The following is a 21,100-nucleotide window of genomic DNA, read 5'->3' as shown; positions in this document are numbered from 1 at the left end:
TTAAAACATACGAAGAAATGATTTGTGATGATTTTAGATGGTATCTTCTCTTGTAAATTGAACTTATTACTAAGAAAAAATAAAATAGTGAGGTACACCAGGTTTTGAATAAGGGGATCATTCGATCTGTAGCTGAATACTCTATTACTGAGCTATATCTCCAGATGACAATAGTTCTGTATTTTTTAAGAAGAAATCATCTGCTGAGATTTTAATTTTATTATCTCCCTTGGGTGGTGTAACATAAAATATTCCCCTGTAGAAATTCTTTTTTTTTATCTATAAGAAAAAAAAAGTATACTTTCAGGATCGAATATTTTTTGATTTTCGATATTTATCTGATGAATATCTAAGAACACTGCCAAACATATAAATTAGCTTTGTGTGAAATCTGCAAAAGATAGGTTCAGCCGTTTCGGAATCTATGAGGAAGGAACTCTCTTTCACACACACACACACACACACACAAAGTGACTTTTATATAATAGAGATATGTTGGATTTTTTTTTTTTTTTTTTCCACCTACATTATTAAATATACTCGAAGGTCATTTGAATAAAAAATTATGAATCTGACAGGCACATAAAAACAACAAACTTGTCAGAACCAACAGTTAAGATGTTTGAAAGGTAATTTTTTGACGAAAGGTTACACCTGTGTAACCAGAGTCAGTTAGTCCAGTAAATCACGATGGCCGAATAAAACGCCTTTGGGCTGTGGTTACACGACAATACCATCCCAAAAGAGGCGTTTCAGGTGGTCACAAATACTTATATAATAACAACCGAAAAAGTTATCGTTGTTGGTTGATAATTTTGACTGAGAAGAATCAACCTGTCGAATTTTCATGTGTGCACCTCCACCCTAACACCAACAATTAATAAACGTCACCAAGAATAAAGTTATCAGCTTGTTGTCGTCCTTTTTTGAACCCAACAGAAATACAATGTATGCATGTAATGCCCTTTTCTTTACCCTGCAACAGAAGAGACGTTGCGAGCCTATCCTTGTTTTATCGTTATTTCCATGGCAGGTGCTCGTCTGAACTCCAATCCCTCATCCCCCCTCGCCAATCTTTCACGAAAAACACCCGTCTAGCTGAATCCACTGTGAAAAATTTCCCCCACTCTTTATCTGTGCCTAAATCAAAATGCGGATTCCATGAACAAAGCTTCTTTCTTAGAACTGCACGCCTGTGGAACTCTGTTCCGTCTGCCTGCTTCCCACCGGACTACAACTTTGATGTCTTCAAGTCCAACGTTAACAAATTCCTAATGAACCGCCCCCTTAAGTAAACACTTCATCAAATCTCCACACTAACGTAATGTACTTGCAATAACCCTTATCCCTGAGTGGCTTCCGGGCCTTGATACGTGGTGATCACTGTGAAAAAAAAAAAAAAAAAAAAAAAAGCCAATACTTTTGTTTTTATTTTTTTATTGAAGTCATTTCAACCAAGATGAAAAGAAAAATAAGCTTCTTTCTTACAACTGCACATCCGTGGAACTCTGTTCTGTTTTTCTGCTTTCCATCTCACTACAATATGGTTGTTTTCAAATCCAACATAAACAAGTTCTTGATAAGCCCCTCTTAAGTAATCCAATTCACCAAATTTCCACAAACTAACAATTACAACATTTTCCCATTGACTACTGTACACTCACTAACTCTAATCCTCGAGTGGCCTCTGGACCTTGATAAGTGGTGACTCCTTTGTGAAAAAAAAAATATTAAAACTTTTATTTTCTCATATTTACATTTCTGTAAGACGCAGCAGAATGATAGGAGTCGTCTAAATTTCATAAACACTTTGAATAAAATCCGTCTGATAAAATATTTTACAACTTTCGTCCATTCTGTTATTTGGATTCTTCAAACTACTGTTCCCATCTTGCACAAGAACCTGTGGCTTAGTGGATAAAGTACTTGGTGAAATTTGGTTATAAAGTTATACGATTCTGGAGATTGAAGGTTCAATCCTCAACGTGGGTTAGAGTTAGTTACACTAAAAATACAATTGCAAATTACTTAAGACTTCTACCCAGTCATGGCTGACAAAACGAGAACATACTACCCTCATGGATGATTAAATAAAAGGTTTTGTTTAAAATTCTGTGCAGATTCCAGTGTTTGACCGAAAGATTCCAAAGTTCAACAAGGTACACCTGAAGAAGGTCGGAGGTTATATCGACCGAAATATGAAAATCACACTCAAGATGACAACAATAATCTGAAGAATCCAAATAATACGAATAATTTTTCTTTATTTCAAAAATTCAAAAACATAAAATCTAGTAACAAAACCGATATTATTGCGAACTCGTAATAAATTCTTTAAGAAGAGTATCGGCTGCCAATCCAGGACTTATGAGTCTTTGATTAACCTGATCTTCCAAATTAGCCAACTTTAATTTCACCGATGGATGTTCACAAAACATATCCAAAATGTTCTCCTTGATATAATTCCACATCCAGATTTTGTGCTGCGCGTCGCGTCTATGAAGCAGTTCTCCACTGTTAGACATCTTCATCCGATATTCTGCCATCTTGTCCCAGAGCTCTTTAATTCCATGCTTCTTTAGTGAAGAGACTCTCATAACAGGGGGTGACCAAACTTGGCTTCTCTTGCGCATATATTTAAGGGCACTGAGGTACTCGCCCTGGATGCGTCTTGCAGCTGGTGCCAAATCACCATCGGACTTATTGATGATGACAATATCAGCCACTTCGACGATGCCTTTTTTAATTCCTTGCAGTTCATCTCCTCCAGCAGGTGGCAGAATCAGGCAAAACATATCAACCATGTCCGAAACCACAAACTCCGACTGACCTACTCCCATCGTTTCAATTAAAACAATATTGTATCCAGCACTTTCACACAGTAATATAGTTTCATTCGTAGTTCTTGTCACTCCACCTAATGTACCCCGTGAAGGTGATGGACGGATGTATGCGTTTTCATCCAAGGTTAATGTCGGCATTCGTGTCTTGTCACCCAGCAGAGATCCTCCTGCAAATCAAGAAAGAAAAACATTTTTATAAGAAAAAATTTTCATGAATGCCAATGATTCATATTAAAACGTAAGGAAATAACTACACACACCCACGCCAATAAATAAGATTTTTTAAAATTCTGATGTGTTTGAAGATAAAAAGTTGAAAACACTGAAAAACAAAAACAAAAAAAAAAAAAAATTAAAAAACAAAAACATAACCGTTACAATCAAGGAAAAATACAAGAAAAAATTCTGTATAGGCTACAAATGGTAGTATGTTGTTTTTGTTATCTATATATAACTAAAACAGATATATGTCTGTCTGTAAATGTTTAACCAATAAACTCTAGGAAGCATTATTTTGGGAACACCCTCATAAAACTAAATTTATATATAGACACAAATACCTTATAATAAAAATCATTTGTTTTTGTTGTTCAAGTTATGTGTCAAATTGTGTGTGCAAACTCTCCGTGAAAATGAGAGCACTCTTTGGTAGTTGACAGTTTTTATATAAACATTGAGATTTCACTTTCCATGACTCGTGCCTGATAAATTACAATCGCTATCAGCAAGACAGTCAAGCTTTGAAGAACTTATCTGTCTAGCGATGCCAAAAAGTTATGCTACGCCAAAACAGTATCTATAGATTTCATACACAAGAATATGAGGACGCGTTACTCATAAAAAACGAATATATGTGAGAACGTGTACAATTATAGGCAAGCCCCTCATTAGCTGATTGGCCACCCACTGTCTTTGTTTCGACCAATCAGATTGATCGAGATTTTAATCTCTGAGCGATGGGCTTTGCAGGTTTTTGAATGCCTTTCCTTTACAGTTCTAGTTACAGCAGCCGTGGAAAAAACAGGGAACAACTCTCTCTGGATATTAGGCATTTGGCGCCTGTACCCTTCATGTCCTTGAGAGTTTATTTTTAAAGCTTAAATGATTAGGCTAAGTTATTATTATACATAAATATCCCAGAGACTTCTTAAAGTCAGAATTATTAACCTGCCATTAGTGAATTTTCCTTCAAATGAACATGCTTTATGAACTTCTGCGATGTTGACTCGAGTCGAAAATTGAATCCATCATCAGAAGGCATCATACCAACCCCTTCAAACGGCTGTAATTAATCCGATCTTCCAACAGTGCTGAACCCGAATTCCAGTTTCTGCTGAAGATAAAAGACTTACTTTTCGAGGTGTTACCAGCTCTATTTAGAGGCAAAATAGGTATTTTCTTTTTTGCAATGAATAAAAATTGTGTCAAATTTTAGAGGTTTGCTTTGCTGTAATTGTTCATTTTTTGCCATTGTCTTGGAGACAAAACAGGCGAAAAGAAAATTCTCACATCTAACACGTTACTGATAAAAAGAATTGCCATTATTTAAAAGAAAAAAAATACTATAAAGATTTAAGAATTTTGACCCGATTTCTAAATCCAAAAAAAATTAAAAATAAGGGTTCTTCTTTGTTGAAATTGCAAAAATCGAAATATTGAATTTCAAGTGAAACCAATGGCATTTACTTAATTGTTATGTCACAGTAATGAACATATCCCGAAAATTACAAAAACCGATAAGATAGAAATCTAATTATTAATGAAAATTGCTTTAAAAAAAAAAACAAAAAAAAACTGGAGAGTTCGAACTATAGCAAAAAGGGAGGTAAATATTTTCTGAAAACTGAAAATCTTTGGCCAATTTAGCAAAATTGAATTTTCGTTAAATGCCTTTGCAGACAGTTTTTATTAATAATTAATTTTCAATTTTTTCGTTTTTTGTAATTTTTGGATATTTTCATTATTGCCACATGACAAGTAGATATGATTCATTTCACTTGAAATTCAATATTTCGATTTTTCAGGTGTCACTCTAATAACGAAGAAGCACGAAAACAAGTAAAACTGATGTGAATGTAACGGGATAAGAAAATCTTGTGTTTGTAATAAAAACACGAGTGTGTATTGAAGTGTCTAATTTGTAAAATTTGTTTACTTTTATTTATTTTTTTTTTGCGCAGTGATCACCACTTATCAAGGCCCGGAAGCCACTCAGGGATAGGGGTTATTGCAAGTACATTACATTAGTGTGGAGATTTGATGAAGTGTTTACTTAAGGGGGCGGTTCATTAGGAATTTGTTAACGTTGGACTTAAAGACATCCAAGTTGTAGTCCGGTGGGAAGCAGGCAGACGGAACAGAGTTCCACAGGCGTGCAGTTCTAAGAAAGAAGCTTTGTTCATGGAATCCGCGTTTTGATTTAGGCACAGATATAGAGTGGAGGAAATTTTTCACAGTGGATTCAGCTAGACGGGTGTTTTTCGTGAAAGATTGGCGAGGGGGGACCAGAGATTGGAGTTCAGACGAGCACCTGCCATGGAAATAACGATAAAACAAGGATAGGCTCGCAACGTCTCTTCTGTGGGAGAGAGGTTTCAGGGTAGAGAAAAGGGCATCCCCCACTAAGCCACGAAGTCTATTTTGTACCCTGTCAAGGCAGGATAAGCTGTTTTTAGCAGCTCCTGCCCAGATATGGCAACAGTATTCCATGATATTCAACATTTTTTTTGTGCAAATCCAGGCTTCAGAGAAGTCAGAACATTATGAATCAAAATTATGTTGTAGTAGTTGTAGTAATAATAATAACTAGCGGGACCTGTGGAAATTCCACTGGGGACTCATTCATATGTAATAATGTAATCACTACAAGCGACTTTTTGCAAATTAATAGTTGCAGTTGGAGAATACCTTATGTCCCGTCACTACAAGCGACCTTTTTATTCTTATCTATATATTAATACGATAGCGTGCGTGTTCTTTTGTGTGTCACGCTTACATTCAGGTCGTTTAATTGTTATGTTCTATTTTTTTTCATAAATAATTTTACCAAGAATTCTTCATAAGTTTCAGTTTCGATTTCGACTACAGCTGATAACACTTAAATCATTTACTTTTTTTTATAAATAATTTTATCAAGAATTCTTCATTAGTTTTGGTTTCGGTTTTGATTATGGCTTAAGGAACTTAAATTTATATATATATATATATTGTTTTTTATAACTTTATTTCGGTTTCAATTCAAGCTAATGCATCAAAGTCAGATGGATATATTTTTTTTATTTTTGAAATTACAACTTTATAATATATAAAAATCGATAGAACATTAACTCTATAATAATATATACGAAATCTGCAAGAATTAAAATGTTATATTTAAGCGTACATTATGGCTAGGCTTTACCGCGCGTTCATGCTAGCTTGAATAAATACTTTTACAGTTTTAATAAAAAAGCTACAATATCAGAGCGTCTCCATTTACACTGAACATCTACAGAATGTCAACATCAATATATTACATATGAATAGGTCCCCTGTGGAATTTCCATAGGTCCCGCTAGTTATTATTATTATTATTATTACTACTACATAATTTTGACTCACAATGTTCTGACTTCTCTGAAGCCTGGATTTGCAAAAAAAAATGTTGATTTTTTGATGGAATGTCATTTTTTTGTGTTTCTTCTCTTAGTTTTAAAATGCAGGATTTAAATTCTATAAATTAAAAAAAAATTCTGCAAACGAAAATTTTGACTCATTTGTTGGTATTTTATACTTTATTTAATTTGAATATTATTATGTCACACCAATGAATAAAATATCTGTTTATAATATTGAACAATAAATAATATTTTATTTTTTTAAATTCTTGTTTGGATTCTTCTGAACTTGGAAGATGAAAAAAAAATGAATGTCAGTGCTAGATTTTAAAAAGTTTTATTTGCTATTTTTTTGTTACAATTAAAAAAAAAAAAAAATGGCCGATCACTTTGGCAACAAGCAATGGCTTACGTTATGGGACGTCATAGGAAATAAATAGTGTTAATCAAGTTGATCATCAATTACGTACCATGATTATTTGTTTGTTTCATTTCAATATTAGGGTACTCATGCAGAGAGTGATCCGACCCGTGCTGAAATAACGTTATTATTTAAAAAGCCATTCTTAACATGCGGAGGGAGTGTGTTTAGTACCTATTCTGTACTTTAACCTTAGAATTGAATAAAAAGACATGTCATAAAACTTTAATTAAACATGGAAATACGATTTAAAAAAATTAGTGCGGATCACTCTCTGCATTAGCATCCAATATTGTATTTAAATATAATAAATAAGAATATCCGTAAACGGTTTTTAAAAAATATTTCATGCAATTTATGTTACACAATTCCTTGTTTGTTTCACTCATGCGTAACACAAACTGGAACAAATACATTGAGGACATTGCCAAGGCTGCTGCAAAGAAGGTGGGCTCTCTCTATCGTGCTAGAAAGTTTCTCATACCTAAGAGTACCTATATCTCTAGCAAAAAAAAATGTGCAATGAAATTTTATTTAAAAATTCTAAAATTATTAAAAAATAAAAGGTGTTATAAATAAAAAAAACAAGTCAAAATACTGTTAAAAAGCCGCCAAATATATGTCAACCTATATCACGGTAACATATATTGAGCGAGTTTTTAACAGTATTTTGTCTAATTTTTTATTCATAACACCTTTTCCCAAACTTACTGTGTTAAAGAGAGAGTTAGGCGCCATCTTGAATTTTCCAATACATCGGTAAACACTATGTTTTTCGAGCTGAATAAATATGTTACATTGAATAAAAACACAAAAAATATATCCAGTTTGGTAGAAAAGTAACTTATCTTGCCTTTGATAACATTTATTTGTTATATATTTGTTTTTTGACAACTTTTTCGAATCTATGTGTACAGTAATACAAACCCCCCTAAAAAAAAACAAAACAAAAAAAAAAAAACCGTAAATTTTTACTTTTTTTCCACCTTAACAATCACCTTAAAAATTACGACAAGTTTTCGGGTATGTTGAAACACTCAAATTTGGTGCAAACAAGTAGTTTTCCGGATATTAAGCAATCTAATTCCTTATGCTATCACTGGTAGCCATTTTGTACGCGCATATTTTTTACCAACAATGAATGATTGTTAAGGTGGAAAGAAAGTAAAAATTTATCCTATTTTCTACTGGGTCAATTTTCGTAATTTTTGGAATTTATACTAATTTCTCCATAACATGCAAGTACGTAATTGTGTTTTCACCTGAAATGCGTTTACTTTGTTTCCACCTTAACATTTTCTTTTAAAATGCCGACTTTTGAAGGTTTTCGGGTATGCTGAAAACGAATATCGCTTTTAACTTTTCCGTAAATAAGTAGTTTTCCGAATATTAAGCAACGTAATTCCTTATGTTAAACGGAAAACTACCTATTTTCGGAAATTTAAATGCGATATTCGTTTTCAGCATATTTGAAAACCTACAAAAGTCGTCATTTTAAAGGAAAATGTATGCGCGTATAAAATGGCCACCAGTGATAGCATAAGGAATTACGTTGCTTAATATCCGGAAAATTACTTATTTGCGCAAATTTAAATGCAATATTCGTTTTCAGCATACCCGAAAACCTGTTAATCATCATTTTAAAGGACAATGTTAAGATGGAAACAAAGTGATCCCCCCCCCCCAAAAAAAAAACAAAACAAAAAAAACACTAATACCTACCTGTAATTTTGGAAGACGGGTCAACAGGGAGTACAGCTACTTTATATCCGATGCTCGTAAGGTGTTTACCAAAAGCTTCGATAAAGGTACTCTTTCCAGCCCCTGGGGGACCTGATATACCAATACGAAAAGATGTCGTGGGTGACAACGTGTGTTTCTCCAAATCCTTGATATGTTGAAGTGCTTTTGATAAGAGCACCTGACCATCTTTCCTTTTCCCAGGATGCGTGGATTCTACCAGAGTGATGCTTCGGGCCAGAGATGCTTTCTCCCCTTTGCAGAGACCAGCAAACAATTGATCCACATATTGGCTAGGATTGTACAGAACTTTGTTTTTTTTACCTTCGTTTGAAACATTCTTTTTAGTGGCCATCGTTGTTGACGTAGATGCGACATGTTGGTGTCGAAGTGCATTTGAAATAATCGGTCGGTTGTTGAGATAACGCCGCGAGAAAAGATTACACTGATATGAAAAGAGGGGGTCCCTGAAGATCCCCCTTTGAAACCTGGTGTAAAAATGTCTCATCTTTTAAAGATAGCTATAAGGAAACCAATCATATTATAAACAATAACACATGGGTCACCTTAGAGGAAGACTGGCGTCGCCATATTGTTGATTGTAATTGTTAGTTATCTCCCTTTAATAATAAAATAAAAAAAATATCAAAATATCAACCAGGGTTACCATATTGGCCTTTTTAAGGCCAAATTTAGCGAATTTAGCCTTTTTTGAAACAGTTTGGCCTTCAAAAATTGTATTTGGCCTTTTTGGAAATTTGGCTTCTATTTTGGCTTTTTTCCCCCTCATTGTTATTTATTTGAAAGTATTTAAGTTATAATAATTATTTTAAGCAGTTTAGTCTTCAAAGCTTGTGTAGGCCTTTTGTAGTTAGGCTTTTTCTTTACTATTTTACAACTATATATTTACTTGAAGGTGAAAATGTTACAAATAAATATTCTTGAATCAACTTGAGTTTCATAAAGGCTTAAAGAAATTGGGCTATTTTGACCAAGAGTGTTTGAAAAAAAAAATAATGGCCGAAATTACCTGGTAAATCAAAATTGCGAAATATGAAACGTTGCACATATGAAATGAAACATGTGTTCCGGCTATTGAAAGAGAGTCGTTCATTTAACTGGACTTTGAATAAAAATTATAAAATAAATAAAATTGACATTTTTTGGCATTGAAAATTTTAAACTACTTTTTTTTTTTTTTAATAAATGTTATCCATAGAAAAACTATAAAAAAAATCCAAATAATTAAAAAAAATACAAATTCACAAGAATTTAAATTTAAATTAAACCAATGAACAAATCTCGTCAGAACTTCTTTTTCGTTTGTAATGTTTTAGAAGTTTTATTCAACTTTTCATTAAATGCAAAATATTTTGGTTAAAAAAAAAAAAACAAGCTGATTTTATGGATTTATTTTATTTGTTGGAAAAACAGAAAGAAAAAAAAATTGTGTGTGTGTAGGTGTCCAGTAGCGACCATTTGTTGGCCATAAAATAATAAAACACTAAACACCTAATCAGGTAAAAGAGTAACTTATTTAGCTTTTAATAACAGTTATTTGTTATATATTTGCTTGATGATGAAGATTAAAAAAAAAAAAAATAGATTTACAATGCAAAAAAAAAAGTCAATTTTATTTTATTTTTTTTATTATTTTTATTCAAATTCCAGTTAAATGAACAATTCTCTAATAGCTGGAACGACTGTTTCGTTTCATATTTCGCAACTTTGATTTACCAGGTGATTTCAACCATTATTTTTTTCGAATGCTCTCTGTCAAAATAGCCAGAAAATGTTATGATTAATTATTTTTATGTTGTTAAGAGGAAAAGCGCAGTAAATGTGATATTTGCATAACAACTGTCCATTGGACAAAATCTCCATTTAATAGTTTCTCCCAGTTAATCAAAGAAAGCCAATGTGTAATATAATAAGCTGAAACAACATATTTCTGCATCTTTCCTAGAGAAAAAGTTTTAAAAAATTGAAAAAAATAATTGAATTTGTGTTTGATAAAGCATTGCTTTCTTCTCATCGTCATCATTGGTTTAACAACCATTTTATATGTGGGCATGTGTTTGACAGATTTTAAAAATTGAATTCTAAACTAATCTATCACCCTAACTTTCTGATGGGGAAAAATACTGTTCAATCAAATCAATGGCTTGATAAATGTTATTTTGACTTTACAGAAACAATAGTTATAATTTACATGTGCTCATACAGATACAAATGATGATGGATGCTCAGATTGTCCGAATTATTTCCGCTAATAAACATAAAAAATATGAAAAAGCCCACAAACTCGTTTTGGCTAATAATAAATTGAAGTTTCATGCGATAGCAAACGGGTTGAGGATATCACCATTTTGCAATAAGAAAGCTGTGTTCAAAGTCGGTGCTGTTTTTGCTCACAGTCGATAAAAACATTTTGATGATTCAAAATGTCATTCACAACTCTTTCAATGTAACAAAATGGAGTTGTTGGCATCAATATTGTGTGGAGGATGAAATAATAACTAGTCAGCAAATGAAAGCTGGACAAAAATCATAAACATCAGCAGGTAAGGTTTTGACCGCTATATTTTTGGAGATGCAAGATATTTTGTTCATTGATTAGCTTAAAAACGATGAACCATAAATATCATGTAGCAAATTGGCATGTTTGATGGAAGGAATCATCCAAAATTTCCACAAACTCTTTTTACAAAGATAATATACTGCATCACAATTTAATCACAACTATGGCGATGAAGTGGAGCTAATTCTACCCTATGTGACGAAGACTATCAACTCCCCGTATTTCCTCCTATAATAGACAACACGCTATGCAACATACAAATATCTGTGCATGAGGTCGCCAAGCTAATCAAGAACCTTGATTGCAGTAAAGCAACTGGCCCTGACGGCATTCCAATTATAGTGTTGAAAAAGCTTCAACCAGAACTTGCCCCCATACTTACAAAACTGTTTAAGCGTTGTCTTAAAGAGAAGTACTTCCCAACATCCTGGAAAACCTCATTAGTATGCCCTGTATCCAGGTGATAAGTCATCTCCCTCTCAGTACAGACCAATAAGTCTCCTGTGTGTCATGAGTAAGTTGCTGGAATCTATATTAAATAGAGAAGTAGTCAACCACCTCAGCAGAAATAACCTTAGTGACATGCAACATGGTTTCCGTTCTGCAAGATCTACAGCAGACGTGCTAACGGTTATATCTCATAGGATTAGTGAATCTCTTAACAAAGGCTTCCTTTCTAGGGCAACTGTTCTTGACATATCAAAAGCCTTCAATAAGGTATGGCATAAAGGCCTACTTCACAAGATTTCCAGCTATGGTATAACTGAAAATGTTTTCTCAATTATTAAATCATTTCTCTCTGATAGGATCATAAGAGTAGTGGTTGATGGGCAGAAATCAGAGGCCCACAGTATTAATGCTGGAGTCCCTCAGGGGTCCATCCTGGGCCCAACTCTCTTCCTGATCTACATCAATGATCTCTCAAAACACATACTTTAATCATTCATTGACATCTATGTTGATGATGACACGACCATCTATGGAAACCTATCAAAGGCCGTAAATGTCAAAGTTCTCTCTGATCTTGAGCGTGTGGTACAGTAGGGAGAAGAGGTGACTGGTTACTTTTAATACATCTAAAACCAAGCTCCTATCTTTATATCATCAGCACTCTGATCCCCATCTGGCATCAATTGAAATGGATGGTTCTCGTCTTGGGGAGGCTCCATGTTTTGACAAGCTTCTGGGATTGACCTTTACTCCTGATCTGAAATGGAACACGTACATCAAGTCTGTTGCCAAGGTCACTGGAAAATGGTGGGATCCTTTTACCGCTCCGGTAGATATCTCACTGCTGATGCAATTGAAATGGATGGCTCTCGTCTTGGGGAGGCTCCATGTTTTGACAAGCTTCTGGGATTGACTTTTACTCCCGATCTGAAATGGAACACGTGCATCAAGTCTGTTGCCAAGGTTGCTGGAAAAATGGTGGGATCCTTTTACTGCTCCAATAGATATCTCACTGCTGATGCAATTCTCTATCTGTATAAAAGCCAAGTACGTCCAAGGATGGAGTACTGCTGCCACATCTGTCCAGAAGCTGCTAAAAACAGCCTATCCTGCCTTGACAGAGTACAAAATAGACTTCGTGGCTTAGTGGGGAATGCCCTTTTCTCTTCCCTGCAACCTATCTCCCACAGAACAGACGTTGCGAGACTGTCTTTGTTTTACTGTACACATAGACTCGAAAAAGTTGTCAAAAAACAAATATATAACAAATAAATGTTATCAAAGGCAAGATAAGTTACTTTTCTACCAAACTGGATATATTTTTTGTGTTTTTATTCAATGTAACATGTTTATTCAGCTCGAAAAACATGCAGTGTTTACCGATGTATTGGAAAATTCAAAATGGCGCCCGATTCTCTCTTTAACACGGTAAGTTTGGGAAAAGGTGTTATAAATAATAAACTAGACAAAATACTATTTAAAAAAACACAGAATATATGTCAACTTATGTCATGTTAACATATATTGAGCGAATTTCTAACAGTATTTGGTCTAGTTTATTATTTATAACACCTTTTCCCAAACTTACCGTGTTAAAGAGAGTCGGGCGCCATTTTGAATTTTCCAATACATCGGTAAACATTGCATGTTTTTCGAGCTGAATGAACATGTTACATTGAATAAAAACACAAAAAATATATCCAGTTTGGTAGAAAAGTAACGGGTTTGTATTACTGTACACATAGATTCGAAAAAGTTGTCAAAAAACAAATATATAACAAATAAATGTTATCAAAGGCAAGATAAGTTACTTTTCTACCAAACTGGATATGTTTTTCGTGTTTTTATTCAATATAACATGTTTATTCAGCTCGAAAAGCATACAGTGTTTACCGATGTATTGGAAAATTCAAAATGGCGCCCGACACTCTCTTTAACACGGTAAGTGTGGGAAAAGATGTTATAAATAAAAAAACCGGATAAAATACTGTTAAAAACTCACTCAATATATGTTACCGTGACATAGGTTGACATATATTCGGCGGGTTTTTAATAGTGTTTTGAATGTTCCAATACATCGGTAAACACTGTATGGTTTTCGATCTGAATAAACATGTTACATTGAATAAAAACACGAAAAATATATCCAGTTTGGTAGAAAAGTAACTTATCTTCCCTTTGATAACATTTATTTGTTATATATTTGTTTTTTGACAACTTTTTCGAATCTATGTGTACAGTAATACAAACCCTATTATTATAATTATTTTACTATTCTGTAGTTTCATTTTGCAAGGTATAATTTGGGGCGCATAATAATTAACGTACACAAAACAACGAAAATAGAAAACTTTTTTGAAGTGGATTTTGAAGTATTTAAACGTCAATGTATTTTTTTTTTAAACGAAAATAAAAAGATAAGAAATTTGTTTTTCTTTATTTTAGGTAATCAGTCATTTCTGTCTATGATTAGGAAAAAATAACGTTCAAAACGGTTCCCAATGACTGTACAACAAATGCCCATAGCCCACTCGGGAATACTGATCACGCTGTGATAATGGTAGAAATCAGCCTAAATTCTCGCCCTAAAACTGAAGACCCACTACTCAAAACAACGAGGTATTACAAAAAGGCTGATTGGGAAGCCATCAGGGAGCTCATCAGAGATGCCCCATGGCAAAATATCTTTACTCTTCCAGCGGAACAGTGTGCAAATGAGACAACTGAATGGTTCAAAACTGCTATTGAAGCACATGTTCCCGCACGGAAATACTATAGCAAGCCCCACTCCCCCCAATGGTTTACTTCTGCTTGTGCAGCTGCCATTTGTCAAAGGCAGCATGCGTTCCGCAGATTCAACCGACATAAGTCCAGCTCAAATAAACAGAAGTTTATAGAAGCTAGAAATAATTGTAAGAGAGTGATAGACACAGCTAAGTCAGATTACTCTGAAACCACCAGAAAGCGCATCGAAGCACAGAAATTAGGAACCCAGGATTTTTGGAAAATCTACAACAGCGTAGTTAATAATGGACAGTCAATTATTCCCCCACTAACAAACAATCATGAGGTTGCTTGCACGGCAACTGACAAGGCTAATCTGCTTGCCAGTCGGTTTGCCTCAAACTCCACACTGAACTCGGTACACCACTCACTCCGATTTTCCTCTGCGAACAGACGCCACACTTGACGATTTGAAAATCACCCCTTCTCAGGTACATGCTATTATAAAAAACCTAGACACCTCTAAAGCATGTGGACCAGATCTCATCCCGGCTGTGCTATTAAAAAAATGCTCTGCCGAGGTTGCTCCAGTTCTGTCCAAACTTTACAATAAATGCCTTAACGAATCTTGTTTTCCCGACTGCTGGAAAACCGCCTCTGTGGTACCAGTCTTCAAGAATTCTGGTGAAAGAACTGACCTACTAAATTATCACCCCATTAGCCTCCTCCCGCTTTTCGCCAAAATATTTGAGTCCTTAGTTAATCAAGTCCTAGTCCAGCACCTAACAGCTACTAAACTCCTGACTGACAAACAATATGGATTCAGGCAAGCCCGTTCAACAGCAGATATCTTAACTGTAGTTTCTGAACGTATATACCGTTCATTGGATAAAACAGGGGAGGGTAGAGCGGTGGCCCTCGATATATCTAAGGCTTTTGACAGGGTATGGCACGATGGTCTTCTAAGGAAAATTAGATCATATGGAATCATTGGAAGAATTCATAACGTAATTAAATCCTTCTTAAGTAATAGAAAAATCAAAGTTGTCCTCGACGGACGTACATCCAAACAACATGACATAAATGCGGGAGTGCCTCAGGGGTCTATCCTTGGACCTCTATTGTTCCTGATATTCATAAACGACCTCCCTGATAATATTGTTTCGGAGATGGGTATATTTGCCGGTGACACCACTCTCTATAACAGATATGAGGGGAAAACAAATGAACACATATCCAAGAAAATGGCAGAAACACTAGAGAATGACCTCCAATCCGTAGTGGAATGGGGACAAAAATGGTTGGTCTCATTCAATGCTGCTAAGACTAAGCTTGTTTCCTTCAATAACTACAAGAAACCTTCTCTACCACCAATAGCAATGGCCAAGAACACATTGCCTGAAAGTACTTCTTTTAAACTCCTCGGCCTAACGTTTACAGGGAATATGAACTGGAATAGATACATTGAGAGCATTGCCAAGGCTGCTGCAAGGAAGGTTGGCTCCCTCTACCGTGCTAGAAAACTACTTACGCCTGCCAGTATCCTATACCTCTATAAGGCAACCATTCGCCCATGTATGGAGTACTGTTGTCACATCTGGGCTGGTGCATCTGCTGCTTGTCTCTCGCTCCTGGACAGGGTTCAAAAAAGAGTCGCCAACCTGATAGGTCCTGAACTGTCATCTAGGCTTCAACCTCTGTCCCATCGACGAGATGTTGCATCCCTCTGCCTGTTCTACAAATACTTTAATGGTGAATGCTCTGACGAACTGCAAACACTTGTACCTCCCCGACGTAACTACCCCCGACAAACCCGACAAGCTACTAAGTCTCATCCCTTTACAGTGGAGATCCCTAGGTGCAAGAAAGCCTTTTACTCCAATAGTTTCTTCCCCAGAACTGCGGGTCTTTGGAACTCCCTTCCGGGATTCTGCTTTCCCAACTGCAATGATATGCAGAAGTTCAAGTGTAATGTTAACAAACATCTTTCTACTCTTCTCCCTTCATAATGACCCCGCTAATTAATTCCCTAATAGTAGCCCCCTGCTTCAAAGTGGCACTGTGCCTTGTTTGGGGTGAAAATTGAATCAAAAAAAAAAAAAGAAAAAAGATTGCTGCAGTGCTGCACAAGATAAAGTGTTCGTTTTTTTTGGGTGGGTGGGGGTGGGGGGCTCTTAAATAAGGGAAGCATTTTTCTTTGGCTAATTGGACAACAACTTCTTGATTAATTAACAAGTTTATTTAACTTTTGTTGTTGATTAATTAACATAGTTTCATTGTAACAGGTTGTTTTACTTTTGTTTTGTGTAATACGTTAATAATAAGTTTATTTTGTTACTTAACATGGTTATATTTTAAGTTTGCAGATTAACTTCGCTACCTTTACGGAACTCGGCTACAGTAATCGTGTAATCTTTTTTTTTTCTTTTCATTTTAACATTATTTCATTGTTCTACTGATTATTTCAGCGTCCCAAATTATATCTTGCAAAATATACCTATTTTTGCTATGTTAATGCTGGTTATCTCCCTTAGATTTGATGATCCATTGACATAAGCGCCAAAAATTCCAAATAGGTAGAAGAGTAAGTTATCTGGCTTTTGATAACATTTGTTGGTATTATTATACAAACACCGTGACAGCGAATTAGTAAAATCTTTTACGTAGTATTCTGTTACGTTTCGGTGTGCTGAACACGAATCTGAAAACTGAGTTAGGGTTAGGGTTAGGGTTAGGGTGAGGGTTAGGGTTAGGGTACATTTTTTTCTACTAATTCGCTGTCACGGTATTTGTATAAATTTACCCATTTGTTTGTTATATTTTTTTGATTTTTTGGCCACTTTTCCGTACGTCTGTGGATTGTAAAACAAACCCAAAAATTACATTTGAAACTACAACACGTGCGTTTTGTAATCGATTTCATTTCCAATGATGAGAAATTAAAAAGCATTCAAACCAGCGAAAACTAATCGATAAAAGAAATCATCGAATTGAAAACGAGGCTGATTTGTAGCAGTAGTACGAGCATCGCCTTTCGCTCGATTAGTCATGTCGTTCAAGAAAGAAAGAAAGAAAGAAGAATCATATAAGTTGTGGGTGAAAGAGAGTGAAAGAAAGAAAAATAAAGCAACTCTTGTTATTCATTCTCGTCTTCTCGTTCTTCATCAATAATAATTATTATTTGTTCAAAGGAAACGGACTTTTCTCGCTCGTTTTTACCAAAGACGGACGATGAACTGGATCTAAAAAAATTATTAAATAAATACTCAGGTAAGTAAAAAAAAAAAAAGAAAAATTAAATTGAACGATGTTAAATGTATTTTGTATCGAATGATTCAATGAATGAATGAATAATATTGATATCAATGTTTTTCTTTCCATATATATTTTTTATGTAATCCTATAGTAACAAAACCCTTAATTTTAGTCGTACGAGATGAGATGAAATGAATATGGGAATCCGTTTCAAACTACGGATGTCCAATGGTGTAGTAAATTGAAAAAAAAAAAAAAAGCACTGACCATTCTAATGGAAGCATCTTTTAATAATTTAGTTTTATCACATATTTTGTAAATATTATTTCGAATTTGGCTAATCATTTTATTTTATTGAATTATTTTTTATTTATTTTAGAAATATTTTGACTCAATTTTAATAATTGCATCAATTTAGTTATTCATTATCTCTCTCTCTCTCTCACGCCTAGGGAGAGATAGAGATAGATATTATTGTAAATTATTAAAAAAAAACAAAAAAACACTGAGTATTAATTGGTTTTGTTATTTTAATTTCTTTTAACTTAAAAAAATGACACCTTTTCATTTCCGGGACATTCTAGCATTTTAGGGCATGTAATCATTTATTTATTTTTTGCTATGGGAGATAAATTCTGAGCGCTTTTTTTTTTTTTTAGGATGGCGGTGGTGGAGGTTCTATTTTTATGTGATATCGTGTGCTTTTATGATTTTGCTAATCAGACTTAGGGTTAGTGGTGATTTTCTTTTCATTATTTTATTGTTTTTCTTTTTAGTTAACTGAATACTCCGGAAACAGGGTGGGCGTCGCCATCTAATACATAAACGTCTGTCTCCATATTTTCAAATTATATCTCCTCCAAAATTAAAAGTCGCCGCCGCTGCTCTGCGACTTTTATGGCCTCAAATGATTGGATTTTTTATGGGCCGTAGTTTTATGGGTCTTTAGCCGGTTAAAATAGTTTTCAGGGATCAAAAATGGGTCAAAATTGAAAAAAAATCGTTAAACATTTTGTACATTCATCTTAGTTTATTTTTAATTTTTTGATCGGTTTATATGCGTCACGTTTGTACAGTGAGTGGTAACGTCACCAACTTTGAATGCTACAGTTTCAGTTTCGATTCTGGCTGATGGCACCTAAATACTTTTTCTTTTTGGTACTAGTGCACTTATTGATCCGTGCTGAAATAATAACGTTATTATTTAAAAAGCCATTCTTAACATGAGGAGGGGAGGGTGTTTTGTACTTATTCTGTACTTTAACCTTACAATTGAATTAAAAAACAAAACATAAAACTTTGATAAAACTTGGAAATACGATTTTAAAAATAGCGCGGATCAGTAAGTGCACTTGCAGTAGCACCTTTTTTTTTTCTTTTGAAATCACGACTCTAATATGTACAAAATCTGGAAATTAAAATATCATATTTAAGCGTATTTTACACCCAGGCAAAGCTGAAAGCTCCCTCTCACCCGCTGGTTTTATGCTAAATTTATATACGAAACCGATCTCCGATTCTACATTCTAAAATATTTTTTCTCTTCTTTTTCAAGTTTTTCAGACTGTGTTCACCTGTAAACGCCAAAAAAAGTAGATGTTTTTTTCATGGAGGGGGTGGGAGCTGAGTGTGTTAATCTACAAGTTTACCGATAAATTCTTACGACGTGCCCCAGCCCAGCGTATTATAAACACCGCAACCTCCCCATGTTATGAACGGCTTTCAGACTAAACACCCCCAACCTCGAAAACCGTTCTTAACATGGGGAGGTTGTGGGTATTTATTCCGAAAGCCGTTCTTAACATGAGGTGGTTGCTGGTTGGGGGTGTTTATACTATGCTGTGCTGAGGCAGGTTGTAAAAAAAAAAATACCAATTTACCCCCCCCCAATCTATTTTTAAAATTTTTTGTTGGGCTTTCGGAATAAGCACTTTGAAGGTTGGACAAGCAGTGTAGTTGCAGTGCACATTGACAAAAAAAAAAAAAAAAAAAAAAAATGATAAGAAAAGAAAATTTTAGATTTTTTTTGCGATTAAAAAGTTTCATTTATTTTGACTAGAAACAAAATCTCGATAAAATTGTCGACCTTGAATTTTAACGCATTCTTAAACAATATGGTCGTTCAATCGTTCATGTCCCCCGTTTTGTTTGCTCATAATTTTTTTTTTTTTTAGGTAAAAAAAAAAAAAAACATAAAACAAAACTACTTGATCAATTTGATCAACTACCCCCCCCCAAATACTTGATCAGTGCAGTGAGTTTTGGAATGTGACATTTTCGTTCCGTGACGGGTAGGTACGTACCTAAACAAGCACCGAAAAATCTTTGATGTATGTTACTGTCATGGATAAAAAAAAAAAAATCATATTCTAAAAATTCACATAAATTAATGAAGTGTGAAATCAATCTTTTTAAAAACTATTTTTGATATTTTTTTACGACCTCCAGCATAGTATAAACACCCTCACTCTCCCCATGTTAAGAACGGCTTTCGGAATAAACACCTCTACCTCGAAAGCCGTTCTTAACATGGGAAGGTTGGGGATGTTTATCCTACGCTAAGTTCGTAAAAATACCCAATTTCTTTTAGTAATTTAATAGTAAATCATAGCCATTACAAGACTGATTTGGATCTCTAGGATCTTGGAGAGATCGTTAAGAGGAGAACCAGTGATAAATGTGGTATGTTTTTGCAACCTGCCCCAGCGTAGTATGAATACCCCCAACCACCCATGTGAAGAATGGCTTTCGGAATAAACACAAAGGTTTTATTTTTTCTGTATTTTCATTTTTTTTTTTTTTTTTTTTTAAATAGGTTAAATTTCTGACTTGCACCCGACGAGGAAAAAAAAACAAAAAAACAACAAAAAACAAACAAACAACTGACTGAAGACTCAAATGACATTGACCATAATTACTCCAAATATTGATAAAATTCCTTTAAGTAAAGAAAATCAGTGCTTGTTAAGATATATAATCGATAAATCGATTTTTAAAAAATATGTTGTTTTAAGCAAAAACAATATGTACTTAATTGTCATGTCGAAAATAGTAATATATTCAAAAATTGTGAAAAATAATTGAGCAGAACAACTCCTATTGTGTTTTTAGTAAAACGAAAAATCTATCACTATAGACAAATATTCCAGCCATCGCGTGCAACCATGTGCTCCCCGCTCGGCTATAATCGGTGACCCCCCCCCAACGTTGTATGCCATGGTTTCCTTTCTCTTCTCGTTCTGCCCGTGTTGTTATCTCTCACACACTGGCGTCTGCCGAGGAGGCGAGCACTGGTTCACAAGTATAAAAAGTAAAACAACTCAAATCCTATTTCAGCTTTCCTTTGTGTGTCTTCGTGAACAATTTCCTCCCCATTATCGTTCTAAACTCACTTTCAATACTTTTGTTTTGCTGATAAGCTATTTCCTTGTTTTTGTTATAGTTTTTTTGCTCCGGTGCTACCAGATCAGGCTGTCTGAAGGTATTGGCT

The 21,100-nt window shown here is 34.5% G+C and overlaps 2 protein-coding genes across 2 annotated transcripts in view; one reads left to right on the top strand and one right to left on the bottom strand.

Moving 5' to 3' along the window:
• Positions 1 to 1,420: 1,420 nt before the first annotated feature.
• Positions 1,421 to 9,220, bottom strand: LOC145252801 (methylmalonic aciduria type A protein, mitochondrial-like). The gene is made up of 2 exons (XM_080112757.1): positions 8,583 to 9,220; positions 1,421 to 3,010 (listed from the first exon to the last, which is right to left on the bottom strand). The coding sequence occupies exons 1-2, from the start codon at positions 9,106 to 9,108 to the stop codon at positions 2,310 to 2,312; spliced, it is 1,227 nt and encodes a 408-aa protein (XP_079968883.1). The 5' UTR covers positions 9,109 to 9,220; the 3' UTR covers positions 1,421 to 2,309.
• Positions 9,221 to 17,372: 8,152 nt separating this feature from the next.
• LOC145252802 (uncharacterized) overlaps positions 17,373 to 21,100 on the top strand; it is a 203,101-nt gene continuing 199,373 nt past the window's right edge. Inside the window, exon 1 of the mRNA XM_080112758.1 lies at positions 17,373 to 17,625. The gene's annotated coding sequence lies outside the window, so the exon portion shown is untranslated. The remainder of the gene's footprint in view (positions 17,626 to 21,100) is intronic.

This window comes from Euprymna scolopes, chromosome 29 (genome assembly GCF_053919585.1).
Source record: "Euprymna scolopes isolate OS-2025 chromosome 29, ASM5391958v1, whole genome shotgun sequence".
NCBI classification, from domain to species: Eukaryota; Metazoa; Mollusca; class Cephalopoda; order Sepiida; family Sepiolidae; genus Euprymna; species Euprymna scolopes.
This window is presented reverse-complemented; position numbering and strand designations above follow the sequence as displayed.